Raw genomic sequence first — 24,515 nt, 5'->3', positions numbered from 1 at the left:
AAATATTTAGCAAAAGGAAACGGGAACCAAAACACGCTAATAATAAAATATAAAAGTTTTTTTTGCGCAGAAATCTATCCAGAACTTTTTCGCATTCCTAAAGAAAGTGCCTCCTTCGAATGCATTTCATGGGTCTGCACATTCGCATAGATACTTATAATAAAAAATTACCCTTACATTTTAGTTTAATTTCATTAAAATGCCCATTTAGCTAGACCAATAACGACACAAAATTAGTCAATTGTAAAATTTGTTCTAATTATTCAAATAAAATACAACAATTTGGGAAAGTCCACCCAGCAACAGCCAACAAAAATATTCTATAAAGATGTTTAAAATTACACAAACAATTAAAAACAATGATTCGGAGGGATTTGGAAAGTTCATCAAAGTTAATTAAAATGCTTCGAAATTATTCAAAGATATTTAAAATAATCAAAAAAAATGATTCCTTATGATTTGGAATTATTCAAAATTAATCACTGATTCAAACTGATTTTAACTGATTCAAAATGATTTCAACTGTATTAAAATGCTTCAAAGATATTTTAAGTGCTTAAGAAATAAGATTCGGAAGTAAGAGCTGCGCCGGATTCGAGGCTTCATCCTCACACATTCTGTGGTGCCGATGGGTGTACTCTCCCGGAGCAGGTTTTCGAATTTTGTAAATATGGCTGAAGGAGCTGTAGCTGCAGCTCATGTTCGTCGCATAAAAAGTGTCTCCTTTCAGAAGTCCTGGAATGCTTTGATGGCCAACTGGCTGGCTATGGGATCAAACTGGCTGTCCTCATACACTCGTACGCCATCCCGTTTGATAATCTCTAGCGGCGAAAGCTGTACAAACAATCAAATTAAAGTCAGGGATCTACCTTTAAGGATCCATCATCCCTGAATGCAACTTACGCTCAGCAGCTGCTTGGACGTCAGTTTGTAGCCCTTGTATAGCGCTATCCTTTGCAGTGCCATCACACTGCGTATGCGCTGTCGCGGCTCAATTTCGAGCAACTTTCGCAGCACATCCTGACCCTCATGGCCGAGCTGGTGCACCGCCTCGGGCAGAAAACCTTCGCTCTCTTCGCTGCTCCGCCTGTCCTGCAGACAGCCATTGATCTGGGCAATGGAGGGGGCATTCGATAGGCCATCGGCCGTGTCCAAACTCTGCTCTCGACGCTGGCGCATTAAATATTGCTTAATGTTGGGACACTGCGTTTGGAGAGTGAGCAGAAGAGTTACCAATTACCATTAGCGTTTCCAATTTTAGAACCAAGAATGGTTGGCAGAGACCACACTATAAATAGAAAATAATAAACCGGCCCTGCAAGCACGGCCAGCAAGGGAACCACTGGCAACCTGCAACCACTGCAACTGGCAACCTGCAACCTGCAACCTGCAACCTGTTATGCTTATTGATTGGTCTGCTGCTGTTGCTGGATGGTTCAAACGAATTTCGATTTTAGACCACAAATTCCGAGTATTAGTCAGCAGCCATGACACACGCAAATCACATGAAATCTGCTGCCACAACTGACTCGAGCTTAATCATTATCTAAACAGTGGCACGCAAATACGCAAACCAAAAAACGTCAAATCAAATCAGATCAGTGACAGAATGATCTGTCATGGGCTGTACAAATAATTAGCCAACAACTTGGGCAAAGCACCGAAGCGAGTATGCCCTTGTACGGGGCTCCTCTTTCTGAGTCAGAGTTTGGGCCAAGTTAGGGGGGGAAAAATAACAACTGGGTAAGGGAGCTGGCTAGAGAGTTCCGCTGCCTGGGAATCGGCATGAGATGAGAGTTGAGTTGAGATACAGACACAGATTTAGCTCCTCCACAGCTTAGCTTTTGTGCTCTGCTCCTCTCTGCTCGACTAATGCATGCAAATTGAATTCAATTAGCGGCCGACTACGACTACGACTACGACCACTTTCAAAATAGAAATAGAAAAGCAAACTGTGGTTGCTGCTTGCTGCTTGCGAAATGTCGCTGTCCGTTGTGGATTTATACCCTACAAAACAGAGAGAGAAATTGGGCAAAATAAGAGCACAAATAGGCAGCAGAAGGCAAAGTGCAGTGCATGAAAATCGCACACACGTCTCATGCAGTCACAGGGTGCTTATATGCTCTGCTCTTACTTGGAATGTGCATTGTGCACCATTTCCCAGTTGGAATTTAAAGGCACAAAATTGAAGCATTTGTTATGTAAAACAGGCACTTGCTGACACTGAATTAGCAGCTAATTAAGTAGATAATGCTGCTGGCTGCACTTGAAAATAAGACTGAGGACTAAACTTGAAAATAAGATGAGGATGAGACTGAAGCTGGGACTGGGACTGGGACTGAAGCAGAGACTGAAGCTAAGACTGAGACTGAAGCTGATCATGTGCTGGGAGGGTATTTCACGCACTTGAACTTAACGAAGCAGTAACCAGGAATTATAATAAAAATACAATTCTGTCCCATCCCAGAGAGTGTTCAACCGTTGCAAATGAGTGACTCAATTCTCAGACGCAGTTCTGGCTCCATAAAAGTCAAGGTGAGGGCATGGATGGATGTGGAGTACATGTGCACTCACCCAACACCTTTGCAGATCTTTCACACATAATCCACATTTACATCTGAATCTGAATCGGTGATATAAATCTTTGGATGCTGCGCGGATTGTCTAGAGATTTCGAAAGGTTTGACCTGCATTTGAAGCAGCAAATTAAGCTTAATCAATGCTTTGACTGTGGCCGTATCTGTGGTCGCAAAACTGACAAGCAGCGACAAGTTGACAAAGTGAAACAGTTTAGGTTTTTGTGTGTGCTAAGAAAAATTAAATTAAATCACAGCAGAGGAGCGGCGACGAGCGATGGATCAAGTGGCAAAGGGGAAGGGCGATCAGGCAAGCAGTGGCAAGGGATGAGCGTTCAGGCAAGCAGTGCAAATGGAAGAGCATTTTGTCAAGCAATAGTAAGGGGAAGGGCGATCAGGCATGTGTGTGGGTAAGGCAGTTAGAAGGGAAGAGCGTTCAAGGCAGGGGCATGAGGCGGAGGTACACACATGCCGCTGCCGCTGTCACCACCTTCCTGGTTCGTTGATTCAAAAACAAGTTGTGAAATGAGATGAGAGCTCGCAATGATTCTGCTCTGGTTCCCCCACCGCATATGCCGTTCATTTTCATTAATTTTCTTACACATCTGAATACATATGTACATATATACATACGTACATACGTAGGTGTGTATGTACCTATGTACATAACTGATTTGATGCTTTTCTGCCCATTCTATTGTATTTATTTGTCACTTCTCTGTCACTCTACGCTGGACTCGATGTGACGCATGCTAATTGTAATCGGTGGCACGTGAGCGAGCGCCGGGACTGACCGCCAAATTGGTATCCAACTGTCACAAAAAATTGCCACAGAATGGCCATAGAACATTGCCGCAGAACTGTCACAGAATTTGAGTAATCAGATTCACAGATTTTCGCAGATTCCCAGCATCGACTGGCCGTGGCTCAGTTATGCCCAAGGGGGTGTGGGGCTGGACCGATGGTCGGTCGCTGCTCCTCCGTCCACGACCAGGTTGGGTTTTTGAGTAAGAAAAAACATTTTTTGACGACTGAAAATAACATTTTTTCGCAGTGATAATTATTATTTTTTTTTATATTTCCTAGAATTAATGTTCAGAGTTAATTGTCTTAATCTATGATGCGGCGGCTACCACTTGTGCTGTACATGTGGATGTACATATGTATGTATGTACATAGGTAGCGTTTCTTGCATAGTCAGCCAAACACAATCAGCAGCCCAGCAGCCAGGCATCACAAGAACAAAAAGCAAAAACAGCAAAAAGAAAACAAAAACCAAACCAAAAAAATAAACAAAAAACAAAAACAATCCGCAAGCGATTAAAACTTCAAATGGCTGCAACTTGTTTATTTATTTTATATTTGTTTGTCTGGCAAATCTGCTGATGAGTCTGTTGCGCAGAGATCTGTGCAGGAAATGTTCTGCGTGCCACTTGTCCTTGGTGTTTGGAATGCAATTGCGCAATGTACATACACATATCACACAGTTTTACATACATACATACATAATGATGTACTTAATGATGATCAATTGCTTGACTTAGTACCAAGCTGAATTTACTCTGCCTAGTGCCAACAACAAACACAAGAAGTGACATCCATCTCTTGCCAGCGCTTGTCTCTGCGATGGCAGAGAGAGCGCGTGGTGAATAAGTCCTTAGTCCTCACCACAGCTGACAATTTCACCTTGGGCAGGGCTAAGCAAGGGGTGGGTGCGGTTTGCAGCCCAATTAAATGTGCAATTATTGAAAATAAATGACAAATACCGCCAGTCAGTGGGACTCAATGTCATGGCTTAGTTCGAGTTCGAGGCGATGAAAAATATGCAAGAAAGGGCTAAGAAAATAACACTTCAATTACAGTCATTAAAATGCGTGGCTGACATTAATTAAGAGTATTGAAAAACAGCAACGAAAGGCAAAAAGGAAACAAATCTCTAAAAGTGCATACAAGCAGCAACTTGCAGCTTGTTGCTTCTTGGAGTTTGCATCTGCCGTTTACTTATGTATGTGCAAAAGTTTGCATAGATGGGCAGGAGGGAAAAAGAGAGAGAGAGCTCTGGGCATTGTCCAACAGTTGCTGGACTTGTGCTTGGTCCGTCTGCTGCTGGACTTGTGCTGCTTGGACATAGGCCGAGGGCCTGGGCCGTCGCGTATTATGCGACAATGACCTCTTTTCCGTGCTTAGGACATTCAAGGCCAATAACAAAGAGTTATGCATGCGACGCATCCATAAGATACAAGGGCGACTGTTGGTTGGTCGCCTGTTCGCTTTGGTCTAGGCGGCACTTACAGATGTGCATACATACATACATACAGATGTACATATCTGGCTACATGGTCAGTCGGCAAAAGTTAAGCGGCGAGTACGAGTGCGCTTTGCGCTCATGTGTTGCAAGTGTTCATTCGTGTGTGTGTGTGTGTGTGTGTGTGTGCATGTTGCTTGTGGCATGTAGCAATCAGCAACGCACTCAACACTGTGCAACACAACACAAAATAATACTTGGCAGCACTTTTTGTCGCTGTTTCTAGGCGACTTTTTTGATGGATAGAATTTATTTGTATTTACAGAATTAATTCTAATTGAATTTATTTAAATTCCATTTGTGTGTTGCCTTGTGTAATTGCATTACAGGATGATAATGATAATGATGATAGTGCTGCTGCTGCTGCCCCTGCTGCTGCCCCTTTGCTGTTGAGCCCATGACAATGTTAATGTTGATTGCAACGCATGCGAATTGTATATTACATGAAGATAGCAAGCACCAAAGCAGACTAGACCATACACAGCATGCAGTGCAACCACAGCCATAGCCATAGCCATAGCCATAGCCATAGACCTTTCCCTTCCTCAGAATCAGATTCAGAATCCAACTGCAAGCCCCAGTCCGCAGTCCACCAAGTAAACGTAGCACAAATTTATTGCTGCGTCCGCCTGCTGCTGTTGCTGCCTCCCATTCTTGCGTTGCCGCTGCACGTTGTCTGCCACATCCTCTTTTGGCCCTCTGCAGAACCCTCGGCAAATATTTATGCAAGTCGAAAGCATAAAAATGTCGCAAGAAAAGACCAAACAGAGCGATGTGCGACCATTAAACGGCCACTTGACCACAGAGCAAGGCAAGTGCTAGACCCGATTAAAACGGCTGCCTGGCCAGACGTCGAGCATGAGGATAGGGATGAGGATGTTGTGGACTTGAGCTTGGTTTTGGTTCTGCTGCATCCTTCGTGACATTCTGGTGGAGGGTTTGCTTAGCTTTTGTATGCCTCTTGGTTTGCATTCTTCTAACTTTGGCCGACGCCTTTTCTGTTCTGCGTCTTGTTACCTACCTAGAGGTAGGAGACTTTCATTATCGGTCATCACTGTAGCCAAGCAATTTGTTGCTTTTCGCGTGAATGCATTTTCCATGAACAAATCTCTAAGCACTGTCGCTGTCGTTGTTTTTGTTGTTGTTTTTGTTGTTGTTGCCCAAGCCCATGGCAAAATCATTGAGCAACTTAATAATTGCAATTATGCATGATTTTATCCGAAACGCAAAAATACAAGCAACTATTTATGAGATTCATTTGTTTCGTGACGACAAAGGGGCAGCCAGTCCACAGCTGGCGCCATACGACCTTCAAAATGTATCTACAATTCAGCTAAGTCCAGTCATAAAGGTTTTTCCATTTGTGTTCTAGGTATCTACTTATTTGTGTGTTGGTTTCTGCATGAAATCCATATATTTGTATATGCAATTTCGAGTTCCCAGTAGCCAACGGTTAAGGATCAGCAACAGGTAGCTGCGTGGAATGTAGAATGTGTGGCTCATAAAAACATGACCCAAAAGTGCCATAAAATAATAAAAGCCAGATGCCCAGAGAGCTCGGATTTAAATTGGGTTTCCCTTTTTTTTCTTTCGTTGCTTTGCCTGTTACTATCCCAGACTCAGACTCATGCGACGACCACATCCATATCCATATCCATTACCATACCATCTCTCGCGACTATTTCAAAATCCAATCAAAGCACATTTAAATAAAGAGCTCTCTGCCCTGCCAGAACTTTCCGTTAAACGATTGCATGGATGGATGGATGGATGGGCCTTAGATACAACGAAGACGACAACGACTCTAAGATACAGGTCTCCCTTCATTTGTGTCTTTGTATCTGTGTGTGTGTATCTTTCTTTTTTTCTGGCAGCTTCGTGGGTGCCTAATTTGAAAGACCAAAAAGCCAGCGAAGAGAGAGCGAGCGGCGACAACTTCTGGGGCCGTGTGGAGGCGCAGCTTAGCGTTGGACCCGATCGGCCGTTCTATGGCATGTGTTTTAATGGGAATGGAAATTTTCCATGGGTCTATCCTTTCAATGGCTACAGTCGCTGCAGTGCACAGTCTATAAAAAGACTATACCCCCAGCCACAGCCCCAGCTCCAGCCCCCCATGTGTACCATGTCTAGGTCCAGCAGCCTTTTAAGGCCGCCCCAAAGGCATTTATCATTCTAAGATAATCAACGATCGAGCGACCGTCCATATACTCGTACATATTTACAATCGACGCGACGCTGGCCATCGATGGGCAACCGATCGAAGAGCCAAAGACACAGAGAAATGTCTGCAGAGCAGAAGAGAGGCAGAGAGGAGCAAGAGCGAGAGGCCGAAGCTTTGATTATGTTAATGATGTTTCCCCTGGGTCGATCGATGGATGCACTTAGCCCGTACCTTGCAAAGGTGCTGCAAAGTTCTCTGTGGCTCTGTGCAAGTTTTGGTCGCCTTGTCTATACTTATTCCATACCGGTTTCCCTCCCTCCCCCCACCACACTCAGTGTCTGTGCAATCTCCTGCGATGATGAACCTCAATTAAGCATTTTTCTTTGGTCCTGGCTGATTGCTGATGTTATCATCGTTCAATTCCATTTGAAAATCGTGCTGCGTTTAATGGCTGCTTATGGCAATCGATCAGCAGCAGCAGCAGCAGCAGAACCGATCCTGGCTAGTTAGGGTTATAAATAGATACAGCCATAGCCGCCATGACTTTTGCCTCCCTGTAGTCTTCTACCTGCTGCCCTGCTGTCTCTCTGTCTGCTCTCTTCTGCCTCCCTGTCTGTTGCCTGCAGTCTGCTCTCTTCTGCCTCCCTCTTTTCCTGATGTCTGCCCCCTGTCTTCCGCCTACTCTCTTCTGCGTGCTCTCTTCCGCCTCCTGTCTTCTGTCTTCTGCTTCTACCTTGCTGCCTTCTGCCCTGCTCTTCCTGCTCTCTTCCCTGCTGCCTATGCAAGTCTTACAAATCGCGGAGACTTTAAAAATAGACAACGCTCCAAAGAGTTTGCTGCTGCTGCTTGCTGTCTATTTATGGTGAAAGAACTCCGGCTTAGAACATTGACTTACAAAGAATCGCAGTGGATCCTGCCCAAGCCCGACCGTACGCACGCGTGTTCGTGTGTGTATCTCTTTCTCTTTCGCTGCCGCTAACACTGCCAGTGCTTCGGGCGCTGCTTTTGCCTCGTTTCTGTTGGCGTCGTTGTTGCTTTTCTGTGTGCCGATGTTCGTGCCTAGTACTGAACTCTCGCTGCATATTTCGCTGCTGTCTCTGCTTTGGCTGCTGCTGCTGTCCCTGCTTTGGCTGTTGTCTCTGCTCGGCTCGGCTCTGCTCTGCTCTGTCGACGCCAGCGTCCGACGTCCGTGATCTGCGGCGTGTGTATATAAACGCCGCGTGTGCCTGGCATCCACTCAAAGTGTTTCTTGAAACTGACCGGTGAGAACAAACGCGGCATTGCAGCTCAGCGGATTAAGAATCTACCTAACTACCTACCCACACACACACACACACACACATACTATTCTACATACAACTTTTAACACACAAAAAAACAAAAGCAGTCTCTAATTTTTTTTCAAATATTTTTTTACACTTTTTGTGCGTGTGTTGCAGCAGGACGCGTAAAGAAATTCGAGAAACTAACAAACAAAAAACGTTCATTAAGATACAAAACGTATCTGCGCGATACCACAGAACCCAACAGAACAAGTGCCAACCCACCAAGCGACGGTCGCTCCTTCAGCTCCTTAAGCAACAAAAATCTGCAAACTAAACTAAAGGTGAGTGCAGGGTGCAGGTCAATCGAAATGCAATACCAACAAAGAAAAAGTGTTCAAATAACGTGACGGGTGGCAAGGGGAGTCAGCAAGGGCTGACTGCTGCACCTGAATGTGCCTTATCTGCATCTGGTGTATCCTTTAGATACACAAATGTATCTAAATGCCTTGGGTACCCGGTTTTGTGTTGCTCTTTCTGGCCCCCCCCTCCCCTTCCCCGCTTGCGTTTTTTTTTTTCTGTTTTTGTTCCCCTCCCCGGCCAAACGAGTTTTGATTTTTCTTGGCTTGTTAGACTTGGGCTTTAAGACTTAAATGCAGTTTCAGCTGACAGGCTCGGCTCATAAATTACAAAGATCGTATCGCACTGTGAGATACATTTCGGTTCGCTTCGATTCGGTTCGTTCACGGTTCCTATTACATAATACACAAATGCAGAGACACCAAACGACACAAACGGGCGATACATTATGTGCAGGCACAATCTGATCTGATTTCATTTGATCTGTGAGAGCATCAAGAAAAATCACGAAAAAAAAACAATGTTCAGGAATGCGACGAAGACAGCTTAGAGAACCCCCAAAATAGCAAATCGAAACGATTTGGGTCTAGGAAGAGCCGTTAGTTTTTGATTTCTTGTATTCACGTCTTGGGTTTTTATTGCTTATCCAAACCAAAAATAAAAAATTAATTAGCATAAGGAAATGAGCCGCTCGAATCTGCAAGTCACAGCCACCGACCACAGTTCGAATTTGAATTTAAGTCCAATTCGCATTTGAATACTGAGAACCCAGCGATCTGAAGATCGTTAATCCATGCAAATGTGGGCCAATCAGTAGAACCATAATTAAAGCTGCGATTAGAAATGGTACGGAATGCCACTGCCAGAGCTCTCTCTCCCTCTCTCCCTCTCTCTCTCTCTTGCTCTTTCTTTCACGGTGGTGCCACAATTCCGGTCCGTGCCGAGCCGGGCATAAGGTCCACGAACCCACCGCCGCCGCCACAATCAATTCAATTGTAATTTTCCGCGGTACAAAATTTAATCATTTAATCGAATTACAAAAGAACAAAATTGTTCAATGAATGGCGCGGGCAGCGAAATTTTCAAAACGGAATAGAAAGTCCAGCCTGGGTGCGAGCTGGGGACTGGGACTAGAGGCTGGGCCTGGGCCTGGGCCTTGGCTTGGGCTTGGGCTTGGGGGACTGTAGGCATTGTGCAGCAGCTTCTGGCTGGGCAATCAACTGATGTAATAATATGAGAATTTCAATTGCTAATCCAACGAGCAGCAGCCAGCGACAGTTTCCAGAAAGGTCAGATTGTCAGCCCAGCAGGCCGTAAGATATTTGACCTTTTGCCTCGCACATTTCTCAGATTTCTGAGCAATATTAATAGCAATATTATCAGCTGTGAATACTAACTGTTCTCTTTACTCTCTTTTGTCTTTCCCCTGTCCTGTGTCTTGTTTTTCGTTGCAGCATGAAGTGTCAACTGCTGTTCGTGGCCACCGTTTGCCTGGTGACTGTCTGGGCGCTGCCTGTGCCCGATGAGGAGGTGGCCATACAGCCGGATGCCGGCTCCAAGGCTGAGCTGCTGGGCAAAACGGTCCAGACCAATCCCATTGAGCCGGCACCCTTCAAGCCCGAAATAGAGCCCAAGCCGCTGGAGCCCAAAATCGATGCCAAAACTGTCGCTCCAGCTGCAGCTGTCGCTGCCGCTGCCGCCGCCACACCCATTGCCGCTCTCGAGTCATCGTCAGCTGCCGCCGAGCCAGCCAAGACCGAGCTCAAGCTGAGTGCACCCGATGTGGAGACCGCACCGGCCATACCCGAGAAGGTCAACGCTGCTGAGGAGGTCAAGCCGATCGAGAAGAAGCTGCCAGCTGCAGCTGCAATTGAGGAGTCGTCCAAGCCCCTGGCCCAGCCCCAGCCCCAGCCCCAGACCATTGACACGTCGGTCGAGGCCGAGAAGAAGCAGGAGAAGGCCGCCCGCACCGAGGAGGAGCCAATTGAGGCGCCCAAGGCCATTCCATTGGTAGAGGCAGCCGCCCCAGCCGCCAATGCCGAGGTGCAGAAGCAGATTGTCGATGAGGTCAAGTCGCAGGAGCCCAAGATTGATGCCAAGTCCGCCGAAGTGCCAGCAGCCATTGCGCCGTCATCCGCTTCCATCGAAGATGCTGAGAAAGAAGTGTCGATTCCAGAGAAGCAGCCAGCACGCCAGGAGCGCATCAGTGAGATTGAGCAAAAGGACGAGAAGGTGATTGCCGCACCAGAAGCATCCTTGTCATCTGAGGCACCTGCCGCTGCCGCTGCCGCTGCTCCTGCCCTGCCTACCGCCGCTCCAGCAGAGGCTGCCAAAACAGAGTCCAACATTCAGGTGATTACGCCAATCGCCCCACAGGCGGAGAAGAAATCGATTGAGGGTGGAGCACCAGCCCCAGGCAGCATCACGCCCGCCGCTGCACCCGCCGCACTGGCTGCCCAGGCCAAGTCCGCCGAGCCCCAGCAGGCCAAGCCCGAAGAGGCAGTCAAGAGCATCCCCGAGTTGGCGGCCAAGGAGACCGAGCAGCCAGCTGCCATTGCCGAGACCGTTGCCAAGACCTTGCCCCAAGAGCAGAACGTTGACAAAGTGCCAGAGCTGGCCGGAGCCAAGAAGATTGACGAGGCACCAGTTGCTCAGCCCATTGCTGCTGCTCCCCTGCCCACTGTCGCTGAGCCAAAGAAGTCGTCGGAGGAGAAGTCCGAGTCCAAGAACGAAGAGTCCTCCGAGTCCAAGGAGTCTGATGAGAGCAGCGAATCCAAGGAGAATGTTTCAAACTAGAGAGTGAGCGAGAGCGAGCAAGAGAGAGAGAGAGAGAGAGAGAGAGAGCTTTACACCCTTAAACCTTTAACCCGCAACGTACCCAACGGTAATCTACACACACACACACAGTCCAACCCCCCCGCAGTAAACCCCTAGACCCAATCCTCGAGCACCACTACGCTACGCAACGTCACGTTAGCGCCAGCGCCTTAATATTACGATCGTCGTTAGTGGTATTCTTAGTTGTAAAACGAGCTAAAGTCGAGAGTGGAGTGGAGTGGAGTGGAGTGGCGAAGCAAAAGCAGAACACAAAGCCCACAAGAGCATTCAGCATCAAAGTGAGGATCGAATGCACAATAGAATGGAATGCAAAAGGAATGGAATGCAAAAGGAATGGATATTGCATGGAACGAACAAAAAGCAATAAAAACAAACACAACAACAACAAAAACAAAATAAAAAACAAAAACAGGACAAACCGCTAAGATGGCATAAAGTTATACTTATAAATTTAATTTAATTAATGTAATTTTAATTAAATTTTAGTCATTGCAAGACAACACACAAAACCCACCCACAACCCCGAGAAAAGCATCAACCCAACCAAACCCAAACCCAAACCAACCCAACGCAACCTCCCCCCGAAAACTCTACACTATAAATGCATCTTTCTCTACGAGTAGGTTCCGTTCCCCCTGTGTACGATGATCGCAGCAGCGGCAGCGGCAGCGGCAGCAGCAGCATCGATGTATGGTATAATATTATGAATAATATTATAAATGAAATTCACTTTTTTTTTTAAATTGAGTTTTAAATTAATGAAAAAACAACTACATTTAATACGATAGTGGTATAACGTATATATGAGCAGAAATATATATGATTTTATATAGACTGAGAAAATTCTTAAATAAAAAGCGAAAAAATTTTAAAAAATTATCTTCTCTTGGGGGAAAAACTTGGCGCGGCTATTTTCTACGAACGTAGACTTGAGCAAAACTATATGGGATGCGACAGGGAAAATTCTTAAATACAATTTTGTTTAAACAAATAATTCTATCAATCCTCTAATGAGCTATGCAAGATCTGCGGGTTGGTTCAAAAAAAAAAGGAAACAAAAAGGAAAGCCATCAATCTTTTAATGAGCTTGATAAACCTTGGGAATTTTCTATGCTAGCTATGCAAGGGCTTCGGGTCGCATTGAAATAATCCCGCCCTCCCCTATCAAATCAACGGCAATTGCCTGCGATCTACATATGTAAGTGAGTAAGTACTACCTTCGCCATAAGAAAGCTGGAAGGCTGGCTGGCTGGCTGGCTGTCTGGCTTGTCCAATTACGGAATTACAGCCTGGGCTCTACACTGTCAATGGCTATCGGTAAGTGCGGCATCCGTGGTCGAATTACAGAGCCCGCGATAAACATACATATGTACATATGTGTGTATATATGAACAATAAATATTTTACAATCGGAGAGTATTAAGTACATGCCCCATAGATGCGTCGCATGCACCTGCAAACCAGTTTCCACTGTTTGTTCTCCGTCGCAGTTGAGTCTACATCTACATACGGCAAGATAGATAGATTGATCTATCAGCAGTAGACAACAAATTAGATTACCGACATGGCACATGGCACATGGCACATGGCTCACATTCTCACATACTCAATGGGAATTATCTACTGTTTACTGGTTACTGGTTATCCGACTTTTGCTCGCTTACCTTCTGCGTTAGCATCTGACAGGCAATGACGCCCAAGGCCCACCAGTCCACTGCATGACCATAGGGTTCGCCGCATAGTATTTCGGGTGCTGCAATGATATGAGAGTGGAGCGAATATTTTACCCACCCGACAAAACAATTTGGTGTACAAAGGATGGCAGCAAATAACAAATAAACAACAAACAAAATTATACATAAAATACAAAAAGCTTTCAAGTTGCTTCGGCAGACCGAAGAGTGGCAAACTGATATTAGGCTCTCGAAAAACTATTCATTTTGACTGCGATAACAAGTAGTGCATCGAATATCGAGTAACGACTAGCGAGTAAGTTCTTCAAACGTTTTAAGTATGGTTTTGAATGGATGGTTTTTTATTGGTTTTAAATTGATTAAAATCAAGGCCAATTACATTTTGTCTACTTTGATTCATCAGGTTGTTGTTGGTTGTGTGATTTCAAAGGTTTCTTTTATATATTCTGCTTAAATCAAGTTTACAATAATAGTTTTTTAATTGCAAAGTACATTTATGGTTTTGTTTATAGCTTGAACATACACTTACATACACACAGACATCGATTTACATTTACAATTGAATATACAGACATACATTTCGATTCGATTCGGTGCTGCGCTAGTCGTGGCGCTAATTCAATTTAACAAAAACTTATCAACAACGCCAATGCCAACTGTACATAGAAGTGCATCCATCCATCAATCTTGAATTCTTTACAAATCATATATTTCCATAGAGCAGCATCATTCAGTATCCACATCATAGTTGGAGATGGCTCTGCATTTTTCAACCATCCAAATTGATTCGTTTATCATTTGCTCTCCCGCTTTTGTAGTTGTAGATGGAAAGTGCAACATTTAGCAATTAAACTCTCTGTGTCTCTCTCTCTCTCTCTCTCTGTTTTGCTCTTGCGTCTGGGTACTTGCTAAAACTATAATTTAATCACTACAAGTACAAATCACAAGCATTTCAAAATAATTACCAACGTCGCGCTCTCCTCGCTCTCTCTCTCTCTCTCTCTCTTTTTGCATTTCATTTGTGTTTGATTATTTACACTGATCGATAACATAGGGTAGGTAGGTAGTTAGGTATTAAGTAACACATTAGTTCAAGCCACTACTACAGTGGGTTGTGGCCCGTAAGCTACCCCGACTGGCGCACCGAATCCACACTTAAATGTACATACATTGGATAGATTACTTAGATACTTAGGTCTAGGGAGTGCACTCAATATACGCTTCCGGAGCGGGCGGATACGCGTGGGCCGTTTCTTTGTTTGTTTGTTTGTTTGATTGATTGATTGATTGATTGGTGGGGTGTTTGGCCCACTAATGAGTTTAGCCTAAGGATCTAATGCACATTTATCGTTGCAATAACAGCTCCAGAACTGATGTATCTTTTTTTTAATTTTTTTTCTTTAACTTTTACGCTTGGTCCATCAATGGTTAAAATTCTGCAACTGCATTTTAGTTTTTGGGCTTTCCACTTCCTATACATCGCTCTCACTCATACCCACTGCCTCTGCCTCTCTATCCGTCCTACTCGTTTGCATGGAACACGATAAAACAAATATTTTCTAAAGGGTTCTACAGGTTTCTACAACTTAAGCTAACTCTATGTCTAGCTCGAAACTCTTCTGATATATAATCATTTAATGATTGTAAATACAAACAGTGTGGCGAGACGATGCCCACAGATGGCGGGGTGTAAGCGGATCTACTGTACTAACAAAATAAATCAATAACAACTAAAAGTAGTAACAAAGCGAACTTCATGGGAGGAAGGGAGTCCGTCTCTCCCCTTTACACACACACAATAAATATTTAACTATCCATCTTTATCCTTATCTGTATCTGTCTCATTATCACCATTGGATTGCAAAGTAAGACGTGAAATTAGCAGCAGAAATACATCAATTGTGTATGCTGCATGTTGCACGAAACTGTTGCCACGAGCACGAGAAAATGATGAAGTTTGGTGGCGGCGCACACTTTTGGTTTTGGTATTACTCCACATTTAGCTTTAGCCAGTCACATTGCGAGCGTCTCCTTGATGATCTTTTTCATGGCATTGCCCATGGATGGGGCCGCCGAGCCGGAGGTGGAATAATCAAACTTGAACAAATACGGCTGAACATCGGGAAAGGATGTGTCGAAGATGAGATCCAGCTCACTCTGGCTGGGCGTCTTGGGCACATAGTCGTGCCGATTCATTAGCTCTGTAATGTAGATGACCTTTTCGGTGAGAAGATCGGAGACATTCTCGCGACACAGCTGCCGCTCGTCCTCGTTCTCGTGCTTGATCAAATCGAGATGCACCGTCCACACCTCCCACGGTATGGACTCTTGTGGGAATGGCCAGCGGTTCTTCTTCTTTTGAAAGAACTCCAAGCTGATCTGCCCAGAGCCGCAGCTCTCGTTGGAGCGTAACTTTTCGCTGAACAAGTTAATGGCTCGCTTCACCTTGTGCGTCAGACTGTCAGAGGTGCAGCACACATACGTGAAGTCAATGAAGTTGCAGTCGACGTCCGTGTAGCCGACCGTCCCGATCGAGTACTGGGCATCGCCCGTGTACATGAACTTGCCGAGGCAACGATGGAAGAGCACTGTCTGGAAGATGGTGGTCACTGCCTCGTCCACCTGCAGGCCCTCCATCGTCAGATCAAACACTTGCGAGCGTGCGTTCATCTTTGTATTGGGACTATTGGCTATTTACAGTGCTCAAAGGATGCTTCCTGTATTGTATTCCGCACTTCAGAATGTTCACTTCTTTCCCGTCTCACAGTTTGCTTTTTGTCTTAGAAGTAATTGCTGCAACTTAGTTTCTATATCCTATTTCTTTATTTCTATCTCCCTATACTGCTTGTGTTGCCTCTTCCCCACTGTGGCTGGGTTTTGGGTTTTCCTTTGAACGTTTTGGAACGACGCGGCGGCGCCTATTACTAGCTAACAGCGGAACACACAAGTGTGCTATTTGTTTTCTTGCTTATTAATTGTAATTGTTTTTGTTTTTTGTTTTGTTTATAGTTGGTTCAGATCGTACCCATGTATTTGAAAGTGCCACAGATGGTGCGCGTATTTGCACCCAGTTTGAGCCACTTGCTGAGCCCAAAGTCTGTCAGCTTGATGTGAAATTGTTGCGTTAGTAAAATGTTCTCTGGCTTTGCATCGCGATATATAATGCCGGCGTTGTGTAGAAAATCTGTAAAGGAAAAGGAAACAAGCCACAAGTCAATAAAGTAACTATAGAGGTAGGGGAGGTCCACTAATCAGCGCTGTCGCTTTGGTTATTTGATTTTCGCTTTTCGCTATCGGAGGTATGATTCACAAAGCATCGGACTGTGCTGAAACTCACCGATTGCTAGGGCAATCTCTCCAATGTATAGGCGCACTAGGTCAATGGAAAAGTCCACAATTTTGGAGAACAATTCGCCATTCGGTATGTATTCGGATACTGCAATGGGAAAGTGTTACATTTGCCGAATGCTAAAGGAAAATTCTCAGCCAACATACGAATGTGAAGGTTGTGACGGTTCTGCCAAAGATCGAACTGCTGCACAATGAACGGATGGTGACCGCAGACCTTTTGTATATCCGCCTCGTCCTTTATCTGGCGCACGCTGTTGTCCTCTATGAGCTGAAATGCATAGATGAGAGAGTTATTTAACTGAGCATCAAGTGTCGTGTTTGGGGCAGACCTTAGATTTTTTAAGAACTTTGAGTGCGTAGCATGAGCTGGTGTCGGTTCTGTTGCACACTTTAAAGACCACACCGAAGGCACCCTTCGCCACGAGATGCTCAATCTGGAATTGATCGTTGCGGCTGGCCTCCTTGAAGTGTGAATTGAATATTGAATTAGTCAGTGGTCGATGCCATTGCGTTTTTCTGCGACGGAAGCCCTGTAGCGATGACGAGCTAAAAACAAACAAAATGTAAATTCCACTCTGCTCGAGTTACGGAGTCTCTTACCTCTTGCGTGTGGCCTTGTTGCGATGCCGAAAGGAATTGCGAGCTGCCGAAAAGCTCCAATTGAGGCGACCGCCGCTAAGACTGCCTAGGCTCCAGGTAGACAGCTGCTGGTAATCGTAGGGAAAAGTTAGTTTGGAATGTTTATCGAGAATATTTATATTTATTTATTTGCAAGCAGCGAAGCGAAAAACGATCTTCGAACAGCTGAGCGCAGCCATAAAAGAAAACGAGAGAGCGAGCAAGCGAGAGCGAAATAAATACATTGGTGTATGTACAGTGGTGGGCCACAAAAGGTGGTCAGGTTTGTAATCACGAACGATGGCTAGGAGGGTGGGTCTATCGTTCAAGATAACGTTAAAGTATTATGTTTGTATGTATCTCTGATAGCAGTAGTTTTATTTGTTTATGCTTTAATGTCTCATTTGGTACAGAAAGCCCAAGAGCTCGTGCCTGTACTGTAGCTGCTGCCCGATCTTGCCTTGAGTGAGGTCACACTTGTACCTGCCTCCATATGTTTACACATACATACACGTGAACGCACATACATACACTCCGTATGTGTCGCTAAATGCGTGTGCGTGCTGTTTTTATGTTTTCGATGTTTTTGTTTTTGTGGTTCTGCTCCCCAACAGAGATTAATGGCAAACATTTTATACGAAATACTCCTACCACATGGGCGAAAAGTGAAAGAGAACGAAAACACACATTTGATAACGCATATTCTACATGTATACCACACACAACATACATACATATGTATGTAAATGCTGATGACGCCAGAATTTGCGCAGCGGTTAATAGCATGGCAATGAAATGTGCGAATGCGGAAGAAAATACATAAACGCACACACCCACACCCACATACATACATATGTATGTAAATGCTTTGTTTTTGTGTACTCGAAATGAAAACATTAGACGAAAGTATTGTACTGTTAGAAAAGCCCCAACAAACAAACACGTGCTCTCCAGTCAGAATTTCGTGGCCTAGAAATCTTGATCAAGCAGCCTGAGGTCGGTCAAAGAGAGCGGAGAGAGAGAGAGTAGATCCCGGCCGCGTCGTAATTCATTTGCCCATTCGATGGGAAAATACATGCGAAGGCATATGTATACCAACCAGTCAATGACGCAGTATTTATTTTTACAGACAACGGAAAATAAACAAACGACGATGACAAAAAAAAAGTAAATGGACAACCCGCTACAGCACAGCTACAGCGGGTAAAAGTAATCTATCGATACAATACATCCATACATACGTATGTATTTACATAGGTACATATGTACACATGTACATACATAGATAGGTACATATCTACTGTGTTATCAGCCTTGTGTCCCACAATTGTATGTAGTACGAACCTGCTGCAATCCTACCGCTGTCGCTGCTGTTGCTGCTGCTTGTGTTTCTGCCTCAGCTGTGACGACGCCGATGCTGTTGCTTGCCACGGGCTCCGGTTCAGGCACGGACAACGCTTGGGTCTCCGCTTGGGCAGGAGGTGGTGGTCTGTGTGGGGATTTTCTGCTGCTGCCGCCACAGCCAAAGGATGTCGAAGGTAGCGACTGTTGTCGTCGTCTCTGTGGTGCTGCTTCTGGTTGCTGATTGCTGTTAGATGCACTTGCAGTTGCAGTTGTTGCTGCTTCTGTTTCGATTAGTTCATGGCGCTGTGCCGCTGCTGCTTCACGAGTGCTTTGCGATGTCCTTCTGCTGGCATGCCTTGTTTGCGAGTTGCCCATCAAAAACTTCCACTCGTACTAATCAATTCCGTAGTTTTTACCCGTTCTTTATTTGTTGTTGTTTATGCACACTCACACCGCACGCGCACAGCACACCAACACACAAACACTCTTCTCTCTCTCACCACTCCGCTCGCACTCGCACTGAGGCCGAAAAAACGGAGGCACTCCAGTTGCGCAATCACTAAACTATATGGCATAAAGAACACAAAACAAAATAACACCACAGCGCTCTCACTCCAAATAAAACAATAAATGTAATCGTTTCGAGCAGTTTTAAGTTTTCTTTTATGTTGTTACTCTATTGTTGTTGTGCGAGTGGGGGATGTGAACAGTGTGACCGCGAATTTATCGATAAAATATACCTTCAGACCCTCAAAGATATACCAAAATATACCTACTCATTTTAAGAATATACTGTAAGTATACCGTTGTCTTAAATCATATTCCTCGATTTTGATGTTCTATTTGATTTTACTAGCTTGTAAAGATTTTTAACACTAAAACAATAATTTAATCCGATTGAGGAATCAATTTGGCTTATTAAAAGTACTCATTTGAACTTAGCATACTAGCAAGCTTTCAAATCACCTCAGGTTGCAGGGGAGGAAAACCCCTGGATGTTGGATTTTTCTATAATTTTTGCTTGGTATGTCTTCGGTATGTAAATCATTATCAGAGACACATGTATGTTAACTAAGCGTTACAAACTCTTATTATTCTTATTTTTGATTTTTATTATAAAAATGTATGTTTTTTCTTGTTTTTGATTTTTATTATAAAAATCATAATTAATTCTTATTTTTGAATTTAAAAGTATAAATTAAAAATAACTCTTAATTCTGATTTTTATTGAAAAAATTAAAAATAAGAATTAAAAATAGTTTTTAATATATAAATCGTAAATAGAAGTTTTTGGCTGATATTGATAGCCATGACTGAAATATAATTTTCTGTACATTTTATGTTGCTGTAACATATGTACATGCATACATATATCCTTCACATTGATTTATTTACTTCAATTTAGCCTTCATAACTGTTATTTGGGGTCCCTGCTTTCAACCAAGGCAAGGCAATAAGCTAGACGTCCTCATGATGTCTATTACTGAGATTTTTGTATGTAAAATCGAGAAAGGTAAATCTACCGGCCAATGTGCACGTCGTCCACGTTCAGGAGCTGCGGAAATTATGGAAATTTAGCTTCATCTAATAATGTGTCGAATGTAAAAAACAAACATAAATATAAACGATTGTTTTTGCACTGAAAAGTTGCCTTTGGCTGGTACCACGATGCCAGAATCGTCACACTTTCAAGTTGCTCAGAGCATCGCATACTCGTAGCTCGATTTGTATGTATTCTCTGCTCCTATGAAAAATCAACACGCAAAGAGTCTAAGCCAGAGGCCAGCCTTCCATTTTCCATAATCCAATAAATATATTTGATTTTTATCGGACTACTGAATCGGCTTGCGGCGGCCTCCGGTAATTGAATTTTATTAATTGGCGACTTTGGCCAGACCTGCCCCCCACGTGTGACACCGCCTCCGCTTTCGGCCTCCCGTGCCAGTGTCGAGTGGGTGTGAAAATCCATTTATCCCAGCACTGCCCACACCCAAGGCAGCCACAGTAGCTGTCGGTCACGTGTGGTTGTTTGCCGGCGCTTGCCTCTTATCAGTGTCGCCACACACGCGCCATTCCCCTGCCCCCCCACCCATGCCGTATGCACCCATTGTGGAAGCCCGTATGCTGCCACTGAATGATAAAGAATTAGCCACCAACCTGCTGCTAATTTGATTTTGATGCCCTCGACGTGTGGCGTTGACTTTTAACTTCTTTTTTTGGGTAGTTTTGATTTGATTGCCGCTAAGCCGCTTAGTGGCTGCCATTTGAGGGTTGCTCTGATCTGCCGCCCAGTGTATCTGCTGTTCTGTGTGTTTGATCGACTGAGAGTTGGATTAGAATTGGGTTCTCAGGATCCTGGCCACGTTTAATGCCAAAGTGATGATGATTATGTGCATGTGGCGCGTGTGTCCCACGGAGAGCGACCTGCTCATGAATACACATTAGTGGCGATTAGAGGAGAGCAGCTGAACCAAAGTTCAATTTGCTAACAAGTTGCGTTGTCCGCTGTGGGGAACACCATGGTAGAATTAGTAATTCTACCATGCCATGGGGAGCACCAATAACTTATTCACCACGCGAAGTTGGACAAGCGCTAGAAAGGGATGGAGATAGAGATATTGGTTCAGAAATTGGATCCCCTGTGGTGAAGTAAGTAAATTCACCTTAAGCTGAACATTCCGCTGGATACTGGATGGAGAGCGGAGAGACCAGCAGGCGGACAGAGCCTGTCTCTCTGTTGCTATTGTTGCTCTGAGCTCGATAAGCAAATCATATTCGGCAGCACCAATATTTTTCTGTTTATCCGAGTTTGTGGCCAAGGCTGTACACCGCTTCATCGGTGCTCGAGTGCAAGCTCCTACTGCAGCGGTCGCTTCAAGGTGATCGTCACGCGGCTGTTCCTAGCCCTGCACCACCACACCTGCAGCATGCTGCGGCACGTCGTCACAATGCCACTGGCCAATCGGCAGTGTTCCCTCCACCAGCTGCATGCAGACCAAATGGACATCAAAGTCCATTGATCTGACCAAAGACGGCACGAATCCCACTAACCCCTGGGCTTAGCCTAGTCCACTGCATCGTTGGTTCCTGTTTGCAACGCTCTGCAAAATTCTCACTCCCAAAATATAATTTTAACGTAAAAACGAAATTATTTTCTGACTATTTCTTGTAGCGCTTTGTGGGGGTGGCTGCTGGCTGCTGTCTGCTGGCTGTCGTGGCTCCGCCCCCTTGAGTCGGCGCACTGTCAAGTGCTGCCTCCCCCGCCCATCCCTGGCCTGGGTGGAGCAATTAGGCGTGGCATGGGCCGTGAAAATGTATCCATCCGCGTAGGCAAATTTCCGTTGAAATTTTCACGCTTTCTTCGGCAAACTTTTGCCGCAGCGAGTCCCTTTTTTTGGAATTTCTTTTGGCTGGTCCGAGACGAAGTGCAAGCGTGGCCCTTGGCTGCTGATAAGATCCAAGTAGATCCAACTGTAGACCCATGCCCATGCCCGTTTTTGGCATCCAAGTTGCCTGAGACTTTACTGGCATTCATCGCAAGGGAAAATCGTCATTCAGTTTAGAGCAATTTCTCGGAATGTTTCCCAAGTTTCTCCTGGATTAAATAAATTTTCGTTTCAGTTCTTTTCGCGCACACAACATACACACACAAGGTACACACACACACACACACACACACATCCTCGCAGCTGCAGAATGATGAGCTACAGGAGCGCCATGAGGCACCAGAATGTGGTGGACGATTGCCAGAGGGTTAGCTGCAACAAGGATCCGAGCAGCGCTTACTCCGAGGCGCTGTCCGACCGCTGTGTGATGGTCAAGGAGATTGTGCTGGGCTGCCGCATAGAGTGGAGCGACCCCGACATGCCGCCCATGTACGACCCGACCTGGTGCGTCTATCTGCGCCAGCAGGAGGGCAATGCCAACATGGAGAAGTATGTGCGCCGCGTCACGTTCCGCATGTCGCCGCGCCTGCCGATGCGCCTGCAGGTGGCGGACAGCGCCCCGTTCGAGATCACCGATGTGCTGGTCTCCGATTTTCCCATCGAGATGCAGGTGGAGTATACGGACCCAAGAATGACAGCCACCACGTACGTGTTTCCGCCGCCGCGCCTCGCGGGACGCACGCCCGAGGAGACGACGGACAAGATGATCTTTGTGAATCCATCAGCGGACATGCGGCTCAGTCTGGCTGCCAGCAGCAGTCCCGCCACACTGGCCGTGGCCACAGGCACAAGCTCCAGCGCTTGCTCACTGCCATCCGATGCCCGGGGGGCCAAGAAGGGGTTGCCGGCGGGGTTGGACGTGAGGAAGGCGGCGAAGCCCAAAAAGTCTGGAATGGCCGCCAAGAGGTTCAATTTACGCTAAGTTCCCCCTACCCCGTACCCCGTACCCCAGTCCAGGCAGGCCTCCTGCCCACCCCACCTGTATTTGTGGGTATGCAGCCTGGGTGTACTGGGGGTTGTTTTCTGCCTCTGTAGTCCCGCCTCCTGCACACGGGGATGATGCTTGCTGCCCAGTCGCTGCCTCGCAGACTCGTTGCGCGCTGCTCGCTGCTCGATGCTCATTTCACTGCTGAACTCTGCGCACTTCGGACGTACTGGACATGGCCTGGCTACCGAGCAGCTCGAACGGATCGGACAATGCGGATGAGCGGAGCACAGCGTCCAGTGCCAGCGCCAGCTCAGCCGCCGGCAGCAGCGGGCGGCGGGAGGAGGCCAACGGCTCGCCAAGGCCAGCAGCGGCGCCTGCGGGAACACCACGCCAGCCGCCGGCACTGCTGCGGCATGCCACGCCCTATCTGCAGCCCAAGACGGAATCCATTTCGGATGGCGACGGTGACCTGTCCGACTTCTCGCTGAACGACACCGAGGAGGATGAGGAGGATCTGCGCGACTATATCGTGCTCAACGGCAATCAGGCGGATGGTAAGTGTTGGCCCTGATCCCTGATCCCTGACCCCTTATCCCCTACACTTATGCCTTCCCGCAGGCTGTCGCTCCTTGTCCAACTCCCCGCGCAGCGGCAGTGGCTGTGGCAATCCCTTCACCAGCTCCCGCACCTCGCCCTGCCGCAACGGACAGCTGACGGGCACCACGAACGGCAATGGCAATGGCAATGGCAACGGCAGGGACTCTGCAGGGACTGTCGGTGGCGGTGGCGTCCGTAAGGTGTTCACCAACACCCGCGAACGCTGGCGCCAGCAAAACGTGTCCGGGGCCTTTGCGGAGCTGCGCAAATTGGTGCCCACACATCCGCCGGACAAGAAACTGTCCAAGAACGAGATTCTGCGCTCGGCCATCAAGTACATCAAGCTGCTGACCGGCATCCTCGAGTGGCAGCAGCGCCAGGACGGGCACGGCCACGGCCACAGCCACGAGCAGAACAACAACGACAATCACATGGCCAATGGCCACGCACCCACAGCGGAGCACGCAGGAGAGGCAGCGGCGGCGGCAGCAGCTGCTCTGTCCGCTTTCCGGCACATCAAGTGCGAGCGCCCGGACGGGCAGCAGCGCAGTGGCAACGGCAATGGCACTGGCACTGGCAACGATCTGCTCATGATTGCCCCTGAAGCAATCATCAAAACTGAGCTGCAGCAGCAGCAGGCCACCAGCTACTCGGAGCCACCAGCAACGCATCCATCCGAGGCCCGAGTTCTGGCCACAGTGAAGCCGACGGCAAGCGCCTCGTCCGGCGGCAGGAGTAGCAAGCGGCGAATCAAGCTGGAGGGCGGCCTGGGCCTGCCCACCGACCTGAGTGTGGTCAAGCGACGCAGGACATGAGGCTGAGAGGCAGCGAACAGGCTGCGGCTGAGGCGGAGAGGCAGTGGCAACCATCAGATAAATAATCTAATCGTATAAACACATGGCAATACCAATCTTTTTTTTTGTTAAATAAATTCAAGTGCGACCGTAACAAACGCGTATGTGTAATTGCCTCAGAGAGGGGCATCGGCAAGCGGCTCAAGCTTCACTTGGATTATTGAATATTCGCTGAATGTTT

The 24,515-nt window shown here is 46.3% G+C and overlaps 6 protein-coding genes across 12 annotated transcripts in view; 3 read left to right on the top strand and 3 right to left on the bottom strand.

Annotated features, from left to right (window-relative positions):
• Positions 1–726: 726 nt before the first annotated feature.
• On the bottom strand, positions 727–1,179 carry LOC117894888 (serine/threonine-protein kinase S6KL). Its single transcript, XM_034802173.1, has 2 exons — positions 904–1,179; positions 727–834 (listed from the first exon to the last, which is right to left on the bottom strand). Exons 1-2 carry the CDS (start codon positions 1,177–1,179, stop codon positions 727–729), a joined length of 384 nt encoding a protein of 127 aa, XP_034658064.1.
• A 7,304-nt stretch (positions 1,180–8,483) lies between these two features.
• Positions 8,484–11,547, top strand: LOC117903576 (protein bangles and beads). The gene is made up of 2 exons (XM_034815794.1): positions 8,484–8,648; positions 10,119–11,547. The coding sequence occupies exon 2, from the start codon at positions 10,120–10,122 to the stop codon at positions 11,458–11,460; it is 1,341 nt and encodes a 446-aa protein (XP_034671685.1). The 5' UTR covers positions 8,484–8,648; position 10,119; the 3' UTR covers positions 11,461–11,547.
• A 2,063-nt stretch (positions 11,548–13,610) lies between these two features.
• On the bottom strand, positions 13,611–16,212 carry LOC117903583 (autophagy-related protein 101). Its single transcript, XM_034815802.1, has 2 exons — positions 14,162–16,212; positions 13,611–14,110 (listed from the first exon to the last, which is right to left on the bottom strand). Exon 1 carries the CDS (start codon positions 15,864–15,866, stop codon positions 15,210–15,212), a length of 657 nt encoding a protein of 218 aa, XP_034671693.1. The 5' UTR covers positions 15,867–16,212; the 3' UTR covers positions 13,611–14,110; positions 14,162–15,209.
• Positions 16,213–17,147: 935 nt separating this feature from the next.
• Positions 17,148–24,515, bottom strand: part of LOC117903571 (protein kinase shaggy) — a 65,820-nt gene continuing 58,452 nt past the window's right edge. For 6 of the 7 annotated variants that reach the window (XM_034815786.1, XM_034815787.1, XM_034815788.1 and 3 more), the window contains 2 exons: positions 18,510–18,749; positions 17,148–17,254 (listed from right to left, as the gene is read on the bottom strand). In XM_034815786.1, the coding sequence (XP_034671677.1) occupies positions 18,607–18,749 (143 nt within the window). In that variant the 3' untranslated portion in view covers positions 17,148–17,254; positions 18,510–18,606. The remainder of the gene's footprint in view (positions 17,255–18,509; positions 18,750–24,515) is intronic. The other variant, XM_034815781.1, reaches the window with a different exon arrangement.
• On the top strand, positions 22,150–22,896 carry LOC117903582. The gene has a single exon (XM_034815801.1). It carries the CDS (start codon positions 22,206–22,208, stop codon positions 22,875–22,877), a length of 672 nt encoding a protein of 223 aa, XP_034671692.1. The 5' UTR covers positions 22,150–22,205; the 3' UTR covers positions 22,878–22,896.
• LOC117903578 lies at positions 23,100–24,428 on the top strand. Its single transcript, XM_034815798.1, has 2 exons — positions 23,100–23,437; positions 23,502–24,428. Exons 1-2 carry the CDS (start codon positions 23,116–23,118, stop codon positions 24,293–24,295), a joined length of 1,116 nt encoding a protein of 371 aa, XP_034671689.1. The 5' UTR covers positions 23,100–23,115; the 3' UTR covers positions 24,296–24,428.

This window comes from Drosophila subobscura, chromosome A (assembly GCF_008121235.1).
Source record: "Drosophila subobscura isolate 14011-0131.10 chromosome A, UCBerk_Dsub_1.0, whole genome shotgun sequence".
Lineage (NCBI taxonomy): Eukaryota > Metazoa > Arthropoda > Insecta > Diptera > Drosophilidae > Drosophila > Drosophila subobscura.
The sequence above is the reverse complement of the archived record's forward strand: the minus strand, read 5'-3'. Positions and strand labels throughout refer to the sequence as shown.